At 41.2% G+C, this 25,740-nt stretch overlaps 1 protein-coding gene across 1 annotated transcript in view; it reads right to left on the reverse strand.

Moving 5' to 3' along the window:
* Window positions 1-231: 231 nt before the first annotated feature.
* SEC63 (SEC63 protein translocation regulator) overlaps window positions 232-25,740 on the reverse strand; it is a 113,821-nt gene continuing 88,312 nt past the window's right edge. Inside the window, exons 15-21 of the mRNA XM_032781676.2 lie at window positions 20,664-20,723; window positions 20,241-20,399; window positions 16,098-16,256; window positions 14,978-15,079; window positions 6,290-6,388; window positions 4,220-4,324; window positions 232-1,350 (exon numbers count right to left, since the gene is read on the reverse strand). Coding sequence (XP_032637567.1) covers window positions 1,207-1,350; window positions 4,220-4,324; window positions 6,290-6,388; window positions 14,978-15,079; window positions 16,098-16,256; window positions 20,241-20,399; window positions 20,664-20,723 — 828 coding nt within the window. The 3' untranslated portion in view covers window positions 232-1,206. The remainder of the gene's footprint in view (window positions 1,351-4,219; window positions 4,325-6,289; window positions 6,389-14,977; window positions 15,080-16,097; window positions 16,257-20,240; window positions 20,400-20,663; window positions 20,724-25,740) is intronic.

Here is a 25,740-nt window from a genome sequence, read left to right on the forward strand (position 1 = left end):
TATTTGTACAGAGTACCTTTACTAGTTATATTGGGGTGGAAAAACTATAAGCACTTTGCTTGAGCTGTGCAGAAATACCTGCTACATTAGCAGCCACTGTAGGGTGCCCCACCCCTTAAGTAAATGTTTGCTTGGAAAATAAAGTGTGTGTTCCATGTTACTGACCCCATTCAGCCCTGTGGCAGGGATAAAAAAGAAAGGGATGCACACTATTACAAATGCAAAGAGTCATCAAATTTTGTCCAGTTTATTGTTAGGAATTCAAAACTGATACAAAACATGCCTCCTTTGCACACTAGTTTTTCCTTAAAAGTTTTCTGACAGTGTCAGGTAGATAAGAATTAAGAATGTATTTCAACTTTCAGAGTGAACCTTTTACAAAAGGTATTACATATAAGCTACCAACTTTGTGTAACGTATGGTTCCACACTCATTTTTAGACATAGTTTATCAAAAGAATCAGATCCTGCACTGATCTGCTGAAGTACAGGCTTAAAAATGTTTTAAGCCACTAATAACATTTTATGACCTTGTCGAGAAGTGTTCATAATCTGCATGATAATTCTGGGCAATGAAGAAAAGGCAGTAGAGTCCTAAAAGGCTGCCCCCAAGACTACATGGAATGTGCCCAGAGGTATGATGCCAACTTGTGATGACCAAGATAAAAAAAAACAGAAGATTTAAAGCTATGATTTGAGCTGTATCACTGCAAAATATCAAATAAGTATCACAGAATTTACAAAGATTGAAACTTGAGCAGATGTAGTTTCAATCAACGGAGACTTGAAATGTAAATCATACCTAAACATTTTCCAAAATAAATTCCTAATGCAGAAAAACTGATTTAAAGATTGCTCCTAGCTAACAGTACCTTTTATTTTATTGGACCCTAAATTGATCAGACAATACATAGCCCACGCTTTTGGACATATATAATAAAAAAAGATTTTATTTTTAATTGAAATAAATGCACCATCCTGCATTTAATGGCTGTAGCAAGCCATAAGCATCTTCCACTTTGTACCAATCATAACATTTGTTTGACCTTCACTGAGAAGTTACATAATGCACTCACATTTGGTAAAGAGAAACTAAACTCAGGCTTCTCAATGCTTTTGCACTGTGTTTCTTGTTTATTGTACAGTTCCACAGTTAGACCAAACGTTTGCAGTGTACGCAAATGTTGTAGTTAATTAATAGTACTGTTTAATCATCATCCTCTTCCTCCTCCTCTTCTTCCTCAAAGCTATCTTCAAAGCCCTCGCTGTCTTCCTGATCTTCATCACCCTCTATTGCTGTATCCCATTGTGGATGATTTTCTGGCACTGGTTTAGCTTCATGAACTTCCAGCTGCACAGAATGGTTGGGCAGAGAGAGAGAGAGAGAGAGAGAGAGAGAAGAAAAAAAGGTGATTGAATGAGACACAACAAATACCAATCAGAAAAGCATGAAAAATGATCATCTGCTTCTTATATCACATAAAATTATAAACAAGTTGGTTTTGGGGAGTGCAGTGTGTTAGAATTTCTCATTCATTTTGTGTGTCTACATTCTGAAAAAGAATATTCTTTACTATCTGAATTGTGGGGGAAATCTCCAATGACAAAAGCACACCTGTACATTTAAATACATACACAAACTTATCTGAGACTGGGTGACTAATAAAATGAACAGGTTTCAGAGTGGAAGCTATGTTAGTCTATCAGCAAAAAGAACGAGGAGTATTTGTGGCACCTTAGAAACTAACAAATTTATTTAGGCATAAGCTTTCGTGGGGTGAAACTCACTTCATCAGATATATGCAGTGGAAAATATACATATATTCACACAGAGAACATGAAAAAAATGGGTGTTGCCATACCAACTCTAACGAGACTAATCAATTAAGGTGGGCTGTTAGCAGCAGGAGAAAAAAAACTTTTGTAGTGATAATCAGGATGGACTATTTCAAACAGTTGACAAGAAGGTGTGAGTAACAGTAGGGGAACAATGATCTTCCAGAAAACACCATCCTGGCCACTATGGATGAAGAAACCCTCTACATCAGGGGTTCTGAAATTGGGGGTCGGGACCCGACAGGGGGTCGTGAGGTTATTACCTGGGGGGGTCCCAAGCTGTCAGCCTCCACCCCAAACCCTGCTTTGCCTCCAGTATTTATAATGGTGTTAAATATATAAAAAAGTGTTTTTAATTTAATGGGGGGAGGGTCGCACTCAGAGGCTTGTGATGTGAAATGGGTCACCAGTACACAAGTTTGAGAACCACTGCTCTACATCAACATTCCACACAAAGATGGACAACAAGCCATCAGGAACAGTATCCCCGAAAATGTCACGGCAAACCTGGCGGCTGAACTTTGTGTATTTGTCCTCACCCACAACTGTTTCACATCTGGGGATAACGTATACCTTCAAGTCAGCGGCGCTGCTGTGGGTACCTGCATGGCCACATAGTATGCCAACAATTTTATGGTCGACTTAGAACAACGATTCCTCAGCTCTCATCCCCTTACGCCCCTACTCTACTTGCACTACATTGATGACATCTTCATCATCTGGACCCATGGAAAGGATGCCCTTGAGGAACTCCACTATGATTTCAACAATTTCCATCCCACCATCAACCTTAGCCTGGATCAATCCACACGAGAAATCCACTTCCTGGACATTACAGTGCTCATAAGTGATGGTCACATAAACACCACCCTATACCGGAAAGCTACTGACTACTATACTTACCTACATGCCTCCAGCTTTCATCCAGACAACATCACACGATTGTCTACAGCCAAGCTCTAAGATACAACTGCATTTGCTCCAATCCCTCAGACAGAGACAAACACCTACAAAATCTCTATCAAGCATTCTTAAAACTACAATACCCACCTGCTGAAGTGAAGAAACAGACTGACAGAGCCAGAAGAGTACCCAGAAGTCACCAACTACAGGACAGACCCAACAGAGAAAGTAACAGAACGCCACTAGCTGTCACCTTCAGCCCCCAGCTAAAACCTCTCCAGAGCATCATCAAGGATCTACAACCTATCCTGAAGGATGATCCCTCACACTCACAGATCTCAGGAGACAGGCCAGTCCTCACTTACAGACAGCCCCCAAACCTGAAGCAAATACTCACCAGCAACCACACACCACACAACAAAAACCACTAACCCAGGAACTTATTCTTACAACAAAGCCCGTTGCCAACTCAGTCCATGTATCTATTCGAGGAACACCATCATAGGACCTAATCACATCAGCCACACTATCAGAGGCTCGTTCACCTGCACATCTACATGATATATGCCATCATGTGCCAACAATGCCCCTCTGCCATGTATATTGGCCAAACTGGACAGTCTCTATGGAAAAGAATAAATGGACACAAATCAGACGTCAAGAATTATAACATTAAAAACACCAGTCGGAGAACACTTCAACCTCCCTGGTCACTCAATTACAGACCTAAAAGTTGGAATTCTCCAACAAAAACAACACTTCAAAAACAGACTCCAATGAGAAATTGCAGAAATTGGAATTAATTTGCAAACTGGACACCATTAAATTAGGCTTGAATAAAGACTGGGAGTGGATGGGTCATTACACAAAGTAAAAACTCTTTTCCCAGGCTAATTTTCCCCCTACTGTTACTCGCACCTTCTTGTCAACGGTTGGAAATGGGCCCTCCTGATTACCACTACAAAAGGTTTTTTTTTCTCCTGCTGATAACAGCCCACCTTAATTGATTACTCTCATTAGAGTTGGTATGGCAATATCTATTTTTTCATGTTCTCTGTGTGTGTATATATATCTTCCTACTGTAGTTTCCACTGCATGCAACTGATGAAGTGGGTTTTAGTCCACAAAAATTTATGCCCAAATAAATTTGTTAGTCTCTAAGGTGCCACAAGGACTCATCGTTCTTTTTAATAAAATGAAATTGCTGTTTGTGACCACATGCCTGGTATTTCCTGAAAAAACTGGTTATGATTCATAATGTTGTTTTAAATGTGAAAGAGAGTCTATATTGGCATTCCTATATCAGGCAAGTAATTTACACTAACGGACTGTTCAGATTTGAAATCTTAAGCCTTAGAACTGTTGACTTTAAACCTGAAAGACCGTGTTTTCATGCGGCCTCACTTCTGCCTAGCTATGTGCACATTAACATCGGTACTAGGTGATTTACAGCAAGAAATCTACTAGTGTTAAAATATCACCTTCAATGGTTTAACCTGGTCCAAACCCATAAACGAATCCGATCTTAAATAAACCGTGTACTGGTAGTTTCCAGGTTTGCCTGGTGCAGGAAACTTCAGTTCTACCTAGAAAACACAATTAATTTCAAATGTTTTTTTATTCTGAGCAGCCCTCCAAAGGATGTGTGTGAACAACTTATAATTGGCTTCTGTACTTTAACATTTAGTACATACACAAAATAATAGTGATTTTTAGTTAAGTTACTTAAGGGTGCTACTTTGTCCACAAGCCACAGCATAGTAAAATACATGCAAGATATACATGCTAACAGCCACAAATGGATACTAAGAGAGGGGATATCTAAGCATAATAGCTGAAGCAAAGGATTAATTTTATCACTACATCACATTTTTACTATTTGTTGTCCTGGAAAAGTGACCCTAAATTTTTTTTTAAAGTTTTAGAAAAAAAAAGTTATTTTGTACTTCTGAAGATAAAAAAGGATAGTAAAATTAGAGATTAATAGCTAGTCTGTGGAAAGTATTTCATGTACCTTATCACTATTGCTATATCATACTGCAGTTTAATTAGCAATATAGTTAAGTAAAAATGCAGCACTTATTTCTTGTATGCAGAGTGAAAGAATTAAATATTCAATAGGATGTTAATAGGGAGGAATTAATGCAATTTGAAATGATGAAAGAAATTTTACAATTCTACTTTTAACAACTAAAAAGCAACTATCAATAATTGTAACGACAAGTAGATATTTCTGTGGCAGTGGGAATTTTCTCTGATGTCCCAGAAAAACAAAAAAGGTGAAGTGCTAAGAGTGAACACAGGAAGAGCTGAACTGCATAAAATTGCTTAACTTGGATGATTTTTGCACTTACTACATAGCTTTGTAGGGCCGGCTTTATGACCTGCGGGACCCAACTGGAATACTCGGCGGTGATCCGGGGTTTTGGCGGCACTTCGGCAGCGGGGGGTCTGCTCCAGGTCTTCCGTGGCACTGAGGACCCTCCGCTGCCAAAATGCCGCTGAAGACCCCCCAGAGAGGACCCCTCCACTGCCAAAATGCCGCTGAAGAACCCTGGAGCGGGGCCCCCTTAGGCGCAAGCCCTGATTCCGGGGAATCGGGGGAATCGGTGTAAAGCTGGCCCTGTAGCTTTGCCTTTGGTACTATGAGCAAACAAACTTGAAAAATCTCATCTAAGTTTTATTTCCAATAATAAATAAAATCTAGCTGAAAAAATAAAGTTCTGTGAAATCTGTAGGATGAACTGATGTAAGCAATAAAAAAAAGCAAAAGACATTTTCAGAAATACTTTATGACTTAAATCATTGCTAGATTAACCCATGTAGTATAACAAAGTAACAGAACATTCACATGTCCTTTTCTGACCTTAGAAATCAGGTCAGCCCTAATACAGTAAACCTCCCCACATGCTGTGTGAGATCAAAAACCACCCAGATGAAATTAAGTAATTTGTCTTACACTGATTCTTTTCATGTAACAGTTTTATTTTATAACACTATAGCCTTCCAAGAAGAATGTTCCAACTTTTAATTTTTCTACAGAAGTATAACATTAATACTATAACACTGTGGAATATCAACATCCAACACCAACTGCTGAGATTACTAATTCACTAAATATCTGTTTTACAGAGAAGTCATCAGTATTAGCTGTCCTACGGTTAAACAGTTTTATTCAAAAGCTATCTATGCACATGAATCCTGCTGGCCATCAACTTTTCATGCCAGAATCAATCACAGTTCCCACTAGTCAAACTCTCCTTTTTCAACCTCAGTTTTGGAAAGAGAAGAAGCCAGAACAAAACTGCTCAAAAGTTATTTCTCTTTACAAAGTTTTACAGTAATGTAAGATCCTGGCCTACTTTTATCTGTCAGATGAAGACAAACTGTATCTAGTCTCTCTCTACCTAAGAAAAAAAGATTATGGAAACACAGCATTATAGTTCAGAATATGCTATGCAATTATACTAATATTTCATGTAAATCACTTCAAAGTATTTTATAAATATTTAAAATTAAGTGTTTGATATTCAAATCTACAAATACATTACCTCTTCTCTATCTTTTAGTGTACACACATGATATGGCATAGATACTAATGTCTGATCCTTCCGATCTGCAATATACAGCCACCACCATTCTTGTTTTTCCTGTTAAAAAAAATAATATGAAAGATTAGTAAGTAGAGGTAACATTTTGTAAGGCAAGGTATACCATAATAATTTATTCTTATATTTATGTCTGCACTGTAATAAACTACCTTGTAAGAGTTAAAAACTTACAGTACATAATGCACATTGGAGAGGAAGAGGTTACTGATGCCTGGTCTACACTTAAAAATTACATTGACCTAGTTACATCGCTCAGAGCTATTAAAAATTTCACACCCTGAGTGCCACAGTTAGATTGACTTAACCTCTAAGGTAGATAAGAATTCTTCTGGCAACCTAGCCACCGGCACTTGGAGAGGTGGGTTAACTACCTTGATGGAAAAACCCCTTCCATTGATGCAGAAAGCGTCTACTCTTTGGTGTTACAGAGGCACAACTGCAGCACCATAGCTTTGCGCTGTAGTATAAACATGGAGCACTCACAGCCCACTCAAGAGGCACTATACTAGAGAAAACAGAGGGGAAGGCATATAGTCTTTTCTTGTTATAAAACAAAATGGTTGTGAGAAACCAGAATGCCAGTTTCTGTAAGCAACTTTTTTCCTCGTTCATCTCAGGTTGGTGGTCTGGTAAATAGTCGCAATACAATATGCAACAAATTGAAATCTCTCTCTAGAGGAAGACTTAGACATATTGTTGCCTTGTGGTTGGTTAATACGTTATATGAAAGTTGTTTCAGCGCTAATGAATGGTTGCTGGAGTGCTTCTACAGCTTTGAAGGAACTTTGCTGGTGGTCCACGCTGAAGGGCAGGGCTTAGGCTTGGAACCTCTAGCAACACTGGACTACCTCCATAGATGGGAGACATTTTTTATTAATGATGTGTAGAATGTGAAATGATGTCTGGACTTCACTGAAATACTTTCAACCTCAACTAGTATTTTACCTACATTTTTTGCTTGCAGATATTTCAGAAGCCTACAGGATTGCACAGTAATCAATTAAACTGAAATTTAAGTTACAAAATTGTAGTTGATTACAAGTTATCTTTTACTTTTTAAAGTAATTTAAGACTAGTAAATCACAGAAATCCCACTAAAACACACACATGGGACAAATAGCAGAATCTATTTTTTACTACCACCAATAGAAATCCTGGATTCCTATCACACTACTGAACACTAAGGCTGATTAGCACAAAATCTATTTTGCATTGATCCACTCAAGGTGAGGGGAATGTGAAATTAACTTGACATATTAATTTTCCATTTTTAGAGTATATCAAATCAGTGGGAAAGTGCCTGCATCTCCACTCGGTAGTAGCACGGCTTTGTGTGTTTAGTGGGCCAGTCACTGAAAACAGGACATGCAGGAACTTATCCATAAACTGATTTTTAAAGTTTAAAAAAAGTACTAATTTTTTATTACGTTTCCTATGTGCATGTTGTCACATGTGGATATTGAGGACAGACTGATTTTTTATTTTAATAATTAAAATTCAAGATCAGATTACTATTTTTAAATAATTTTCTATAGGGAAGAAGGATCCTATGCAGAAGAAATTTGCATTTAAGTATATGAGAGTCAGTGGCAGCTATGCAGCAACGGATAACTGAAGTGCGAGCCAAGTATGCACTATGAATTATGAGAAACACAGTAGAGATGAGCAAAAATTTTCATCCAAAATTATTCATTGACCAATGCAGATTTGGGTGAACCAAAATATTTTGAGACTTTGTGTCAATTTTGATTAGCTGAAAAGTCAGGAAATGAAATGAAATGTTTTGATTTTTCAGGCTAGATTGACAAGGGACTTCAGCACCATTCACAGAACACAGGAGAAGGGCGAGGTCCCCCCTTATGACCAATAGCCCAATGGTTAGAGAGCTCTTCTGGGATGCAGAACTCCCAGGTTCAAATACCCACTCTGTTTGATGCAGAACAAGGACTTGAATTTGGGTCTCCCACCTCCCAGGAGAGTACTCTAACCACTAAGTTATGGGGTATTCTAGGGGTGGCTCACTCTCAGCAACTCCTGTTGAAGTTGTTCTATCTTGTAGGAAATACTTTATATACAATGGTCCAGAAAGAGCAAGAATGACTCTATAGGCTTAGGGCACTCACCTGTGAGCGGCAAGAGTTGGATTCCAATCCCTACTCTAATGAATATTTTAGTTACTGCATTGTAATACTGTGTTCAAATATTTACGGAGATGGCCACTTACCATCCTGACCTTTTACATGTTCTACCTCTTTCCCTTACATTCTAACATACAGTTGAGCAATAGATATAGTTATTAGGGCATGGATTAAGCCACAAAGTTGGTGTTAAAAACAATTTTAGACAATAATGGTAAGAGGAAAAAAACCCAGGAGACATTCATTGCTATAACTTTCACAGGGGTCGATAGATACAACTCCTTGTAATTAAACATGCAATCCTAATTTGGTATTGTCACAGAGGGATAATCTTGCAAGAGAGGTGTCACGTTCCTATTCTTTCCAAACTGATTATTGGTTAGACTCGACAGTGTATGCCTACTTGAACCTGGCAGGCTACTATGCAGTGGGCAAAATGCCTTTTAACAGATGGGTACAAGTGCAGGCATGCCAGGGAACCAGTATGTTCATGGAGCTGGAATACTGGGGCATAATTCTACCTAAAAATGTCAAAGCTACTATCTGTGCAGTTTTTGGATCTATGATTGAGGGAACAGAAGACATTTATTTATTTAGGAATACGCATAAAGTGAAGATACAGCCCTGGCAAACAAAATTAATGAGCTGCCCAAGAAGTTTGTAAAAGCAGAGTTAAGTTTGCTCAGTGCTGACTCATGACCTTTTAGAATGTTGCGTTCAGTCACGCTCAAACCTCTGAAAACCAGGAAATACAGAGTTAAAATATATGCCACCCACACAAAGGAACCTTAACTCTTTCCCTTGAGCTGGCAATAACAACTTGGAATTGTTCAGTAAAGGCAGTGCCATAAGTAGCACATGAAGGACTATGAGGTGTCATTGTTTACACAAAACTTCAGATTTGATTTGCAGCATTTATCTGCACACACTCCAGCTACATTCACTGTGTTAGAAGTAGCTGCACTGAATAGTGGATGGATTAATTGGAGTTGGAAGACTTGTAACTGTGATATGAGGAGAGGAACATGTGTACCTCAAGGGATCAAGTATGCCAATGTTCTGTTCTGTAGGTGAGTCAGTAGCAGTGCACCGGGGTCTTCTCATCATGGGGATTTTCAGCAGTCCAATGGCATACATGACTGCAATCTGTGAACATGAGTGGGGTAAGTGAAAGCAATGTCTCGGACAGAATACTCGTGGCAATGGTGAAGGGGTGGTAACATTTAGCAACTTTGGAGTGATTTGTGCAGGCTCAGGGTTTGAGTTTAGACAGCTCCTGTTCACTAAGCCTTGCTTTAACACAAGTTTTGTTTTGTGCTCAGTACCCAGTGCAGTCTGTATCCACAGTATTTGTAGCAATTGTAAGAGTAGGGTACTAGTATGTGCTATTGATGTGCTGGGGCATCACCTGAAGAGGGCAGAGTTAAGGTTGTGTTATGGAGGTAGTGTGTATCGTTACTCTTCATTTGCTGGTTTTCAGAGATCTGAGCGTAGGTAACTTGATGTTCTGAAACAGCACTAGGCATCACTGGACAACCTTAAGTCTGAATTAAACTTTTTGGGCAGTTAATTTCCTATTTTTATTTAAAATAACTTCTCAGTACCCCTATGTTTTAAAGCTCAGTTCTCCTCATTTCACTGCCACTGGCTCCTTGGAAATGATTATATAGGACACAAAAGACACTGTCTGCATGTTACTGACTTCAATGCCCATGAATCATCTCATCTCTGCCAACTCAGACAGCCCAGTCCTCCCTCCTCAGCAATGGAGGAGCGGGCATCAACAGGGGCCCCAAAGGTTGAGGAACTGGGCAGAAGATAAAGAAACAGTGCAGCCACTGACATGGAGTCAGTGGGGGTGTATTTTAAAGAGAGGACAGTAATGGTTCGGATGCATGGCTGTGGGATGCAGAACTGAAGCCCCCCTACATTCTATACTGTACAACTCTGACCATGTTCCTTTCCTCCCCACACTGTCCTGCAGTGCTCTGACCTCCATTTTCCCTTAGAAGCATAAGCACTGAGGAGGAAAGGTGACCCTGAAGTTCCTTCCCCACTGATGGGGGCAGCAAGAGGATCAAGGGGAGTTCTGGGTTCTTTCCACTGATCAGAAAGCAGTACAGGGAAGGGGAGCCACTGGTGGAATGGAAATTGGGTGATGCAGGGTGAGTGGGGTATATCTCTAGGAGAGTATGGTGGGAGTGGAAGAGGGTGCAGATGACTCCATTTCTTTCCCCTCCATGTATGTCACAGGAGGAGAAGGTGCTATAAAGAAATGTATAATGAACTGTATTAGACAAATGTATATTAAACAACATTAGAGAAGTGTATATATATATATATATATTTAATAGTGTTATAAGAAAGTGTAAAATGGAATTATTAAGAACATAAGAATGGCCGTGCCAGGTCAGACCAAAGGTCCATCCAGCCCACTATCTGTCTACCAACAGTGGCCAATGCCAGGTGCCCCAGAGGGTAGGAAGCTAACAGGCAATGATCAAGTGGTCTCTCTCCTGCCATCCATTTCCAACCTCTGACAAACAGAGGCTAGGGACTCCATTCTTTACCCTTACTGGCTAACAGCCATTAATGGACTTAGCCACCATGAATTTATCCAGTTCCCTTTTAAACATTGTTATAGTCCCAGCCTTCACAACCACCTCAGGTAAGGAGTTCCACAAGCTGACTGTGCGTTGTGTGAAGAAGAACTTCCCTTTTATTTGTTTTAAACCTGCTACCTATTAATTTCATTTGGTGACCCCTAGTTCTTGTATAATGGGAATAAGTAAATAACTTTTCCTTATCCACTTCTCTACTACATCACTCATGATTTTAATATACCTCTATCATATCCCCCCTAGTCTCCTCTTTTCCAAGCTGAAGAGGCCTAGCCTCTTTAATCTTTCCTCATATGGGACCCATTCCAAACCCCTAATCATTTTAGTTGCCCTTTCTGAACCTTTTCTAGTGCTAAGAATATCTTTTTTGAGGTGAGGAGACCACATCTGTACACAGTATTCGAGATGTGGGCGTACCATGGATTATATAAAGGCAATAAGATATCTCAGTCTTATTCTCTATCCCCTTTTTAATGATTCCTAACATCTTTTTCGCTTTTTGACCACCTCTGCGCACCACGTGGACATCTTCAGAGAACTATCCACGATGACGCCAAGATCTTTTCCTTGACGCGTTGTAGCTAAATTAGCCCCCATCATATGTATGTATAGTTGGGGTTATTTTTCCCATGTGCATTGCTTACATTATCCACATTAAATTTCATTTGCCATTTTGTTGCCCAGTCACTTAGTTTTGTGAGATCTTTTTGAAGTTCTTCACAATCTGCTTCGGTCTTAAACTATCTTGAGTAATTTAGTATCATCTGCAAACTTGCCACCTCACTATTTACCCCTTTTTCCAGATCATTTATGAATAAATTGAATAGGATGGTCCTAGGACTGACCCTTGGGGACCACCACTAGTTACCCTTCTCCATTCTGAGCATTTACCATTAATTCTTACCTTTTGTTCCCTGTCTTTTAACCAGTTCTCAGTCCATGAAAGGACCTTCCTTTATCCCAGGACAGCTTAAATTACATAAGAGCCTTTGGTGAAGGACCTTGCCAAAGGTTTTCTGGAAATCTAAGTACACTATGTCACTGGATCCCCCTTGTCCACATGTTTGTTGACCCCTTCAAAGAACTCTAATAGGAATTAGTAGACACGATTTCCCTTTACAGAAACCATGTTGACTATTGCTCAACGGTTTATGTTTTTCTATGAGTCTGACAATTTTATTCTTAACTATTGTTTTGACTAATTTGTCCGGTACCGACATTAGACTTACCGGTCTGTAATTGCCGGGATCACCTCTAAAGCCCTTTTTAAATATTGGCGTTACATTAGCTAACTTCCAGTCATTGGGTACAGAAGCCGATTTAAAGGACAGGTTACAAACCTTAGTTAATAGTTCCGCACTTCACATTTGAGTTCTTTCAGAACTCTTGGGTGAATGCCATCTGGTCCCGGTGACTTGTTAATGTTGAGTTTATCAATTAATTCCAAAACCTCCTCTAGTGACACTTCAATCTGTGACAGTTCCTTAGATTTGTCACCTACCTATTCTGCTTTCTGTATGTGACTTCTTGACAGCTTTCAAAGGTTGGAAAAAAATGAAGAAGTTGTTTTGTGTCTTATCTACAGCAGATATGATGTGTGGATAACAGGATGAAGCGAACCATACAATGTGTAATTTACTAGCAAGACAGAGTAGGGAGGATAAACACTGACTGGGCAGAACTAACCAGCAACTCCAAGGCCATAAAAAGCAAGCAAACAAGATAACTGTTGTATGAAATAATGAATACATGGAAACAATGCTTAAAAAAATAGATATGAGGTATCAATTGGAATTTTAGCAGAGAAAGAAAAAAGGTATTAAAATAGATTTTAAATGAAATGTTTATAACTGAGGTAGTTTTGATAATTTGAACCTGTGCAATGTTACGAGACAATGTATAAATGGTGTGCGTTTAATAAGTAGGGGTGAAGCAACACAGGACTTACAACAAACTGGACCAGCATGGATCTAATGACGACAGAAAGCCTACCTACGCCCCGGGACTGGATAACTGATCTTTATGCTATCCACTTCTAACTGCTTTTTGCTTAATTAATTGTCCTAAATTTTTCTTATTAAAGCTTTAAAATCAGCTAAGCTTGGTAACTGGCATGGAGAGTGCTTTTAACCCAACAATACCCAATTTCCCATCTTATGGTTCTGCTGTGTCCACACTTTTGAGCTCCTTAAGACCAAATGGTCCCTTTGATGATGATCCCTTATTTGTTAAGGAATCATAGAAAGTTATGTTTTCGGAAACCCAGTTCTTTGTTCAAATTCTACTCACTGAAACTGGGTTTTCAAAAACAGTGTTGGGATGATCCCTTACACTAAAGGTTTTGCCTACGGTTGTGCTGGGCCCTCAGTAGCTGTGCCAGAGCACAGCCCTAAGTGACAAAGGGACAGACACTGCACTATGTCAACCCTACTTCCGTTGCCTGCACTGCTCTGATACCTCTCTCACTGCTTCACCCCCCCAACCTCCCATATTCCCTAGCTCTGCACCAAAAACGTTGAGAATCTGAAAATGTTATGAGCATCAGGGGGGCTGCGTACAGTTAACTCCTTGACCAGATGATTCAGTGACTTGCTTCCTCTAATCATATTCAGTCCCATTGAGTCATGATTACACTATCTTAACTTCTTACTAGTATCTTTCATTTTCCCTCTACTTAATTAATGCGAATTGCTTTCACAATACTTCTAAATCAGACTCCCTGTGGATTTTAGAGCAATTTAAAATATTGGCTCTTTACCCAGAAACTTTAGTCTTCAGGCAAAACTTCCAGAAGGAGCCTCTTCACAATGAAGGCAGAGAACTAATGTGCACAACACAAATTCTCTCAGAACTGCCAACGGTAAGGCCTAAGCTCACAGTGCATGTGTGTTGCTTAGGTAGATGCTCAGCATCTCATCTTGAGCTACCCAGCTAGAGTGAACAAAGGCTGACTGCAAACCCTCCAGCTTGCAACAAGCTCTAGCCTTGTTACACATGCATGTTTCACTCTTTGGCTTGTCAGTATGGCTCCAGCTGACCTGTCTAAAGTTAACCTGCAATAACTTCCAAATCATAGCTTCCCAAAAGAGGCAGTGGGGGCCACATACTAACTGAGGTCAATTCTGAGCAGGTGAGATCAGTTTGGGGAGGATTACAGTCAATCAGCCTCACCTGTACAGAACAAAACCCCTTTAGAATCACCAGGAGATTGTTGTAAATATCTAACTTTAAAGTGGCTGTATCTTAGAGACCCTGTTGCTCAAACAAACCTAAATTGGACCACTAATGCTACCCTATACTCCCATAATGCACAGTAAATTTCTACATAATCTGAAGCAGCATAGGGACTTTAGACTATTTAGGATAGCCACTTACTGTTTGAAAGATGACTATCAAGCTTAACGACAGCAGAACTGCTGCTCTGCTATACCACTCTATAGAGAGAATGGTGAATGAGAAAAGGGGTATAAGTCACCATCCAAGAAGAGCTTTCTGCAGCAGACTTTGACAGATATGATTTTGTGATCAATTTATATGCAACAGTTCAGCTGGAGAAGAACAAAAGTTAATTGTGGAAGTTTTATATCATTTCTGCTCAACAAGGACTTGAGAAGTCACACACTGAAGTTTGAGAATCCAGTGAAAAATTCAGTTTTTAAAAGAAAAGTTATACTGGAAGTAGCTTTTTTTTTTTTTTAATATAAGACAAATCTCAAGCAAATCAGCAATTTTGCTCTGTATAAATTAGCTATTTTAAAATTAGAATTTTAACTTTAAAGCAGTATATGAATTCTAAACTATTAAGTTATATACTTTGGTTGTATTACTTCCCATTTGTCACAGCTCTAATCAAGTTCACTATTGCTGACCTCAGGAAAGTAAAGACTGTAAACAGGATGTGTTATCTTTGATTTGGTTTCCAGAAGTGCCCGCTCCTTTCGCTGTATACTTTGCTGTAATTCTTGCCACTCCTGTTGAAGACAACAAGGATTTAAAGAGTTACTTTAGTCATCTCTTTTCCTATTAAAAATGAAATCCCAGCACATCAAGAACAGCACATAGACAGTATGGTAAATGCCTGTGCTTAACTTCATATTGTACAAAAAACAAGCAAGCGTAGACAGGGTTCAAATTCTAAAGCCTGATACTTAAAAAAATCAAATGGCAGTGAAATACATGAGACCAGCCATATGGACACTTCTGAAAATGTGCTCGCTCCTTGTAAAAATCTGCAAGGCTACTACATTATTCTCCTTCAAATCACTCTTCAGAACTTATTTTTTCTATGTTGCCTACAAAATACTTATCAATGGCTAAGCAGTTGGTTGGCCACGACCATTGTTCAAGACACTTAATTATCTCACTACTACCTTGTGCTCACACTGTTTGTTGCATCCAACCGTTTTCTCTTATCTTATACTTAGACTGTAAGATCTCTGGAGAAGGGGCTACTATTTTGTTGTGAGAGACCTTAGCACAACCACCTCTTGGAACCAATACAACCCAAATTCACAATAATTATAACTTACCAAATGTCATATACAAACTTATATACATACACATACTTCTCCCACTGCTATGTGTGTGTAGAATGCATTGTACAATGCATAATAGTTACTGCGTGTCAAGGATTTAAAATTTAAGGGGAGGTTTTATACTGAAATCTCACAGCATCAGAGTTGATTAACTGTCAAATTAAGTTGAAAAACATTAGTACATTCTTCTGCTAAAGTTGAAGTTTTCATTTCTTGTCCTGTAATTTTAAAATTTCTCTTTCCTTTCAGTAAGGGAACACAGCACTAAGGGACATGCATCATGGCAACCCTCACACTGGAAGGTGAAGGCTTGATAGGATTTTCTCCTGAGAGAGTTGATGCTACTACTTCATCCTTGTGTTGTTCAGCCTGAAATGGTTGCTACAGAGATACAAATATGTTTTCCCCACAACTCCAGAGGCAGAATCACTCTTCACCATAAAGTGAGACTTACAGCTTCGTCATCTTTGTTTTGTTTCTCATCTTGTTCTCTGTCAGAATCTCTTTCACTTCCGTCATCTCTTTCACTTTGAGAGTCCCTGTTAGTGTCTTCTTCATCAGACTCACTTCCTTTATCAGAAAGTTCTTCCTCTTCCTCCCTTATTACAACTTCCTAAACAAAAACAAAACCTTCTGTTATTCCCATGGGCAGCATTTCTGTGCTCGAAGTCTGAAGGCCATGGGCTCTTAAGTCTCACTTGAGGACTAGTACCTAATATGTGACACTGCAGTGCCATGTGGGTACTGCATTGTGTCAGATAGGGTTCTTTGAACAAAATATAAAACAGATTTCAAGACCATTTCTGGTTGATATAAAGGGGGAATTAACATCCTAAAGTACTAAAAGAGTTGTGATGTCAGAGACAGCAATACTGAAAGACTTAATAGCAGGGATATTTGTCCACTACTTAGGAACTACCAATTTTTAGTTCACTATTGTGAGTCCCCCATTATACACACTTTTCATTACTAATATGCGAAGTGCTCTAAAAATCCAGTTCTGTATTCACATGTTTTTGGGCGGTTAACCCCTTTAAGGGGAGTTAGGGCCCAGTCTACCCATGATGGGCGTAAGGAGAACAAGCCCATCTCAGCCCACCTGTAAATAATTTATTGCTTAAATGGCTGGTTGGCATCTAATTGGCTAACAAGCACATGGACCTGATAAAAGGTTACCAGCACTCAAGTGTTCCTAAGGGAGAAGAGCACCCATGGAACAGAGAAAGAGAATTCCCATGTTAAGGAATTTAGGGAGGAACTTCCGACATAGCTGTAGGGGCCTCAGCCTGCAAGGAGCTTCGCGCTGCCTGGAGAAGAGCTGTAGTCAGGAAGGCCCTGCAGAGGCCCTGGCTCCATTAAAGTAAATACAATTGAAAGTGCCTTGCGGATTAAGTGCCTGAGAGTGGGATGAATAGACTCAGGCAGGACTGAAACTCAGATGAAATATACCTTCCAGATAAGAAGCTCGGTAAAGGACTTACTTGAATTTATTACATTTTCCATTAATACGTGATTCCCTCTAAAAGGGACATTGTTTGATACATAAAAGCCTTGCTAATTTTATTGATAACCTAATCAGGCGCATCCACAGCAAAGCACATGGCCACAAGGGGGCAAGCAGGGACAGCACACACCTTTTACACAGCAATATATCATTTGAAAGAGAACCATCTCCTCTCCTCCCCTGGATCTTCTTCAACATTAATGTCACGGTCTAATTGAATTTCTCTAAGAATTGGTGTCTCAGTCATGTTTGTCATTCCCATAGTATTTGGGCTAATTTTTTTTTAATTGTTAAAACAAAAATACCTTTCATCCATACGCTCCGAATTCGCTAACAAAGCCCAGGAAGAAGCAAATCAAACGAGAGCAGAGGGAGAGTTACTCCTTACACACCTCTCTAACATGTTCATAAAAACACTGTTGTGGGGGCTTCAATTTGGGAAACACATACAGGTCTCATGCAGCCAGTACCAAAACACCATTGGAGTTTCTAAAAGTCAGATAATTTTTTTTAACACAAAAATTATTGCACCCAACATGAGGTAACTATTGTGAACCTCACTGTGGCAGTTATAGATGAACTAGTCATTGAACTGGAAGTTGGTAATTGCCTTGGGATCAGTGATTGTTTACCCATATTGAATGTAACCAGATCATGGAGAACAGTCCCAACCAGTAAAATACACACAATATAGTGCTTCAAAAAGGGATAATTTTCCAAAGAAGAAGAAAAGTAAGAGTAGAATGGATTGGGAGGAAAAAGGTGAATGAAAACTGGGAGTTCTTTAGGAAGACTTTGGTTAGATGGCCAAAAAGCAACCATTCTACAATCAAGAAAGACTTTGTGTAAAGTCCATCCTGGTACAATGAGAAAGCGAAGGCAGCAATTATATATATATTAAACAAATGCAAAAAGGGGATGTTGACAGCAATTGGTATAAATTAAAAGTTATGGAATTGTAGACACTGACAAAGGAAACTAATGACATCAAGGAAAAAAATCCAAGTCATGAAGGGCTAAAGGACAGTAAAAACAAAATTCCTTTAAGTACATTAGGAACAAAAGAAAACCTAACAATGGCCCTTACTCGGGAGACATGGTAAAATAGTTAATGATGCAGAATGGTGGAAGAATTCAATAAATACTTCTGCTCTGTATTTGGAAAGAAGTGAGATGATGTACATTCCAGTCCCATAGTAAATAAACAGGATGTTATTTAACATTTGCCAAGAATAAATATTTTTAAAAATCAGCAGACCTGGACAACTTGCACCCAATTGTCTTAAAGGAGTTGGCTGTATAGATCTCTGGCTTGTTGATGTTAATTTTTAATACATTTTGGAATGCCAGGGAAATTTCAGAAGACTTGAAGAGTGCTAGCGTGACAATAATCTGAAGATTATTGTCTGAAGCAGGATGACCCAGGTAATTATAGGCCAGTTAGTCTGACATTAATCCAGGGAAAGTAATGGAAAAGCTGAAATGGGATTCTATTAAAGAATTAAAGGATGGAAATATAATTAATGCTGGTCAACAAGGCTTTATGGAAAACAGGTCTTGTCAAACAAACCTGATTGCATTCTTTATGATTAAACGTTTTGTTGATAAAGATAACTGCATAGATGTAATATAGTTAGACTTTTGTAAGGGGTTTGACTTAGTACTGTATGACATTCTGATTAAAAATGAGCCCTATACACTACCAATAAAGCACATTAAATTGATTAAATCTTGTTAACTAACAGACCTCAAATAGTAATTGTTAATGTGGAATCATCATAGAATGGGGATGTATCTAGTAGAGTTCAACAGGGATCAGTACTAGACCCAATGCTATTCATTACTTTTATCAATGATCTAATATAAACCTACAGCTGATAAAATTCAGAGATGACACAGAGTGGTGGAGTGGTAAATGACGACAGGACAGTCAGAGCAACCCGGATCTCTTGCTAAGCTGGGCCAACTCAAACCAAAAAGTTTTTTAATATAGCCATATGGAAGGTTGTACACCTAGAAATAAAGAATGCAGCCCAACCTACAAAATTGGAGACTGTATCCTGGAAAACAATACCTCTCAAAAAGATCTAGGAGTCATAATGGACAAGTGACTCAACATGAGCTCTCAATGTGGTGATGCTGCAAAAAAGGCTAATGTGATCTTGGATATATAAACAAGAGAATAGGAATAGATAAATTATTTTATTTCTTTTATTGATGAGAACAATATTGAAATATTGCATTCACTTCTGATGTCACATTTGTTAAAGTATGTTGAAAAATTGGAGAGGGCGCAAAAAGAGCCCCAAAAATTATTTGAGAGTTGAAGAAACTACCTAATGCTGAGTAATTTAAGGAGCTCAATCTGTTTAGTTTATCAAAAGATGATTAAGAGGTGACTTGATTACAGTGTATAAGTACCATCCCAGGGGAAAATATCAAGTACAAAAGGCCCCTTTAACCTAGCAGAGAAAGGCCTAACAAGTATCAGTGGATAGAAGATGAAGCCAGACAAATTCAAATTTTTAATAATGAGGGTGATTAATTACTGAAACAAACTACCATGGGAAGCGATGGATTCTTCATCTCCTGAAGCCTTCTAATCAAGACCAGATGTCTTTTCAGAAGATATGCTTTAGTCCAGGAAGGCAAACTTTTTGGCCTGAGGACCACATCCGGATATGGAAATTGTACAGCAGGCCATGAATGTTCACGGTTCTGGCCAATGAGAGCTGCGGGAGCGGCGCTTGGGGCAGAGGCAGCGTACGGAGCCCTCTGGCTGCCCCTACACGTAGTAGCTGGAGTAGAGACATGCTGCTGCGTCTGGGAGATGCGCAGAGCCTCAGCACATGCGGAGCAGGACAAGCCCCAGACATCGCTCCCCGTCGGGAGCTGGAGGGCCAGATTAAAAGGTCCGAAGGGTCGGATGTGGCTCCCGGGCTGTAGTTTGCCCACCCCTGCTTTAGTCAAACACAAGTTCCTGGCACTCAGCATAGGGATAACTGGGTCAAATTTAATGGCCTGAGATATATGGAAGGTCATACTAGGTGATTTAACGGTCCCCTCTGGCTTTAACATCTTTCAATGAAATACCCCATTAGCTTGCTTTTGCTTCTGCTGCTTTGGCTGCTGCAATGGAGGAGGAGCAGGTTTCTTTTTCAAAGGTTTCTTTTTCTTTGATTTTGAAGCCTTCTTGGTTCCTTTATTCTTTTGCTGCCATCCTTTGTTCTTAACTTTGTTGGCATCTCCTTGCTGTAAGAAAACACGGTGGTTAAATAGTAAGCAGATTAAACTACACTAAATATTTTAACTTGAGGCAGTCATCTTCATATGCTTCAAATGTTTTAAGATATGATCCTACTTTAAAAGCTAAGTTCTACTGGATATTTATTTGTATAGGACTTTGTGAAAAAATCTATCACAAGTACATGAATGAGTCACTCAAAATCTGAATGAAGGTTCATTTCTTCAACTAGGAAGCAGAGGCACTGTAATACAGTCTAATTCTCAACTTACCCCATCTTCTGTAGGTTGCTCTTCTGCTGCACAGGTGGACTGTTCCTTTTCAAACACTTCCTGATTAGGGAGGAAATGAAGTTTTAATCTTTGTCTGTGCCAGTCTGCACTGATGCTTAGAGAATTACACTGTCACTTAGATATTAAAGTAAATTTAACTAGACTAAATCTGAGGGGTTCTGTTCATTACTGAGAATTCTGTTTTCAGGGATAACCATAAGATATTAATTGACCAGTATGAAACAGATTAAGCAAAATTTCAACCCTTTGTATAGGATTTTACCAACACTAGCACAGTTCATCTATTAAAAAAATTCTCAGAATAATTACAGGGTTGTCTTGTGCTGAAAGATTTACAGTAAAAGCTATGTTATCTGGCCCTTTACCAACCAGCAAGCTCTATAAACTGGCATATCTGATCTTCATTGAAAGTGTTTTTTATAGTCTGGTCAGCGTGGCTCCGCATGGCTCCCTGGAAGTGGCAACATGTCTCTAATATTCCTAGGCGGTGGCACAGCTAGTTGCACTATCCCCACCCTGTCCCACGTGCAGGCTCCACAGCTCCCCTTTGCCAATGAACACTCAAATTTTGGACACTAATATCTGTTCACTTTTTCAACCATAGTAAGTTTAAACATAGCACTAAACCTGATTAAAGAGGTTGCGGAGTTTTTTCGTGTGTGTGTGGGGGGGGGGACGCACCGCAGCCATGGTAAAAGTGACTGAATTTTAGTGCATATGGTCATGGTTATGGTGCATAGCAAATTCATCTAAGTTGCTGTATTAGTCCATAATTGTACATGCCTAAACATACAACTATCCAACACACACTATTTACCAGTGAGATTTAATCTCCTCAATTTTATTTCATACATACTTAATACAATTACACAAAGTTATGTTAAACATTGTTAAGGTTGTAAAGTCAAGCACTCAGAAGTTAGTCTCAATTCTGGCATTTCCTGTCTGTACAATCTAAATTCAGCCCCCTTGAGTGTGGGGATTATGACACCATCTTCAATTTCATGATCACATACCACTGGATTTTACAGGACCCCTGCCTTGCCTCATTCAGAGCACAAAATGGACCGTGCCCCACTGATGAACATCTATTCAATATTGTGTGTTATCCTCTTTGTTCAATGTGTGGCATTAGGCTTTATTTTCTACACACAGTTCAAACCCTGCTCTAAAGAAAGAATTATTAGTTTCCTCAAGGGATTTTATATGGAGCTCATCTAGGTTTTTTAAACCTAGAAACAATGTTAAGAACATTTTTAAAAAAACTGAAAATTTTTCAAACATCACACAGTCCTGATGTTTAGACTTTGAAGGGTAGCATCAACCACTGCCACCCATTCAGCAACTACAGTTTGTCTCCTTTAAGGTATTCTATAAGGTGATAATATTATAGCTATACAAGTTGTAGATTTCCTGTTATTATTATGTCCCTACATGTATAATTTGGCTTCCTGTTTGCCCCCTTCACTGCACATGTACAAAAGACCAAAAGATGAGAGAGGTTTCTTTAAGAGTTCTTAAGGCTATGTCTACACTAGACACCTTACAATGGCACAGCTGTACTGATGTAGCTGTGTCACTGTAAGATCGTTCATATAGCTACTCTATGCCAACTGGAGAGAGCCCTCCCATCAACATAATGAAACTACCTCCAATGAGCGATGGTAGCTATGTCAGCAGGAGAAACTCTTCCACCAACATAGCACTGTGCACACTACCACTTATGCTGGGGAAAAGATGGTTACTCACCTTTGTAACTGTTGTTCTTTGAGATGTGTTGCTCATATCCTTCAGTAGGTGTGCGCGCAGCCGCGTGCAACGTCGTCGGCAGACTGTTTACCCTAGCAAACACTCGGTGGCCGAGGGCCCCCACCTGGAGTGGACTGCTATGGGGCCGTCGATATATATCCCGCCTGGCCCGCCGCTCCTCAAGTTCTTCTTGCCGACGTATTCGACAGTGGGGAAGGGTGCGGGTGGTGGAAGTGGATATGAGCAACACATGCTCGAAGGAACAACAGTTACAAAGATGAGTAACCGTCTTTCTTCTTCAGTGCTTGCTCATATCTTCCAGGGTGATTCCCAAGCCTTACCTAGCAGTGGGTCAGAGCGAGACGTGCGGATTATAGACCGCTGAGCCGCAAAGCTGCATCATCTCCGATTGTTCACCAGCGCGTAGTGAGAATTAAAGTATGCACGACGACCAGGTAAGCTGCCCAGCATCATCCCGGAATGGGATACGTGGGCCAGGAAAGCAGTGGACGAGGCTTAGCCCGAGTAGAGGGTCAGTGAGGTGCCAATTGGATGTGAGCCAAGTCACAGCAACGTCCGGATACAGGACGTACACCATTGATGCAGGAGCCTCTGGAAGAAATGTGGCATATATCTTGCATAGCTCCACCACTGCTATAAATAGCTTGGGCGCGAGCCGTCTAAAGGATTTTAGTCCTGAGGATGCAAAAGGCGAGGGCCTCGGCGGACAATCCAGGGCAATGTAGCCTGCTAGTCCTGCCGCGATGCATGCGGCTTCGGGAAGAACTGTAAAAAATGTCTTGTTAAGTATGGAAGGCAGCACCACCTGGGGAGAAAGCCGGGTGTGGTCGTAGCTGCCAACCTTATTTGTGAAAGCATAGTGTCATGGGGGTCTACCCACCAAGACGGAGATCAAGAACCGCCTGGCCGAGGTGATAGCGACCAGCGAAGGCCGTCTTTCCAGGAAGTAGTAAGCCACGAGCCAAGTGGCTAATGGCTCGATAGGGAGGGCCCGTGAGCCTAGACAGCCACAAGTTGAGATCACGGAAGGGAGAAGGAGGCTTAACGGGGGCTAGAATTCTCTCATCCCTTAAGTGAATCTTGAAACTATGCAGGTGAGAAAAGGTGGAACTGCTGACTCTCCGGGATGGGAAGTGGAGTTGCGGCTAGATGCACCCTTATTGAAGAGATGTGCTAGGCCTTGGCTCATTGGAGGTAGCAAATACAATAGTCCAAGACCACAGGAACCGAAACGGCTTCAGGAACAAGGGAACGCTGTGTACACCAATGAGAGAACCGCTTCCACTTGGCGAGATATGTTGCCCGCGTGGAAGGTTTCCTGCTCCCCAAGAGGACCTGTTGGACCTGGCTGGAGCAGCGGCGCTCAGATTGGTTTAACCAGACAGTAGCCACGCTGTTAGGTGCAGGGACTGAAGGTCCGGGTGGTGAAGCCTGCCGAAGTCCTGCGTTATAAGATCCGGGCAGAGTGGTAGTGGTATCGGAGACGCTAGGGACAGGTCCAGCAGCAGGGTGTACCAGTGCTGCCTCGACCATGCCGGAGCGATTAGGATCAGCCTGTCCCTGTCCCTGTGGAGCTTGAGCAGGACTCTGTGGACTAAAGGAAAGGGTGGAAAGGCATAGAGTAGACCCCCTTTCCAGGGAATGAGGAACGGGTCCAAAAGAGAGCCCGGAGAGTGACCCTGTAGGGAGCAGAACACCTGGCACTTCCTGTTCTCCTTGGAGGCAAAGAGGACTATCTGGGGAAAGCCCCACTTCCGGAAAACAGAAAGCAGGATGTCCGGACGGATGGACCACTCGTGGGCCAGGAACGACCGGCTCAGGCGGTCCACGAGAGTGTTTCGGACCCCCGGGAGAAAGGAAGCTACCACGTCTATCGACTGGGCTATACAGAAGTCCCACAGCCGCATCGCTTCTTGGCAAAGGGGAGAAGATCGTGTCCCTCCTTGCTTGTTTATGTAATACATGGCCGTTGTGTTGTCCATGAAAATCGCAACACAACGGCCCTGCAGATGTTGACGGAAGGCTTGGCACGCCAGTCGGACTGCTCTCAGTTCTCGGACATTGATATGGAGCTTCAGTTCCGGCAAGGACCAAAGGCCTTGGGTGCGAAGATGCCCCAGGTGTGTGCCCCACCCCAGAGAGGAAGCGTCTGTTGTTAGAGACAACGAGGGCTGAGGCGGATGGAACAGTCGACTGGCACACACCAGGAAGAGAGTCAGCCACCAGTTGAGGGAGCCCAGCACATGTGACGGGATCGTGATTATCATGTCTAGGGCATCCCTGCATGGACGGTAGACCGAGGCAAGCCAGGTCTGAAGATGACGCATGCGTAGTCTTGCGTACTTTGTCACGAAAGTGCACGCAGCCATGTGACCGAGTAGAGTGAGGGCGGTGCGGACAGAGGTTGTTGGGAAGGCTCGTAGTCCCTGAATGAGGGAGACACTAGATTGGAACCTCTGTGGGGGCAAGCTGGCTGTTGCAAGAGTGAAGTCCAGCATCGCCCCTATGAATTCTATCCTCTGGGTAGGAAGTAGAATGGATTTGTCTAGACTGATGATCAGACCTAGACGTGAGAACAGGTCTTTGATGATATTTACATGAGCGGTAACCTGAGCCTCGGAAGTCCCTCGAATCAGCCAGTCGTCGAGATATGGGAAAACATGAATTCGACGACGACGGAGGTGGGCGGCGACTACCGCCATACACTTCGTAAATACCCGAGGGGCCGAGGAGAGGCCGAAGGGAAGGACCGCAAATTGGTAGTGATGACGATTTACCACGAAGCGAAGAAACCTTCTGTGCGGTGGGTAAATCGCGATATGGAAATATGCGTCCCTCATGTCGAGAGCAGCGTACCAATCTCCTGGATCCAGGGAAGGAATGATGTTCCCCAGGGACACCATGCGGAACCTGAGCTTCTTGATGAACTTGTTCAGAGCTCGCAGGTCTAGAATGGGCCGGAGACCCCCTTTCACCTTGGGGATTAGGAAGTATCTGGAATAGAACCCTCTGCCCCTTACTAGCTCTGGAACCTCCTCTATGGCTCCCAGTGCAAGGAGCCTCGAAACTTCCTGCTGGAGGAGTTGCTCGTGAGAGGGGTCCCTGAAAAGGGACGAGGAGGGAGGGTGGGAAGGCGGGGTCGAAACAAATTGAAGACGGTAGCCACATTCCACCATGTTGAGGACCCAGCGGTCCGATGTTAGCTGGGACCAGGCAGGGAAGAATGCAGCGAGGCGGTTGGCGAACTGAATGGGATCCTGGGAGGAAATTGGTACAGTGCTCTCGG

Source organism: Chelonoidis abingdonii, chromosome 3, assembly GCF_003597395.2.
Source record: "Chelonoidis abingdonii isolate Lonesome George chromosome 3, CheloAbing_2.0, whole genome shotgun sequence".
In the NCBI taxonomy this organism is placed as follows: Eukaryota; Metazoa; Chordata; order Testudines; family Testudinidae; genus Chelonoidis; species Chelonoidis abingdonii.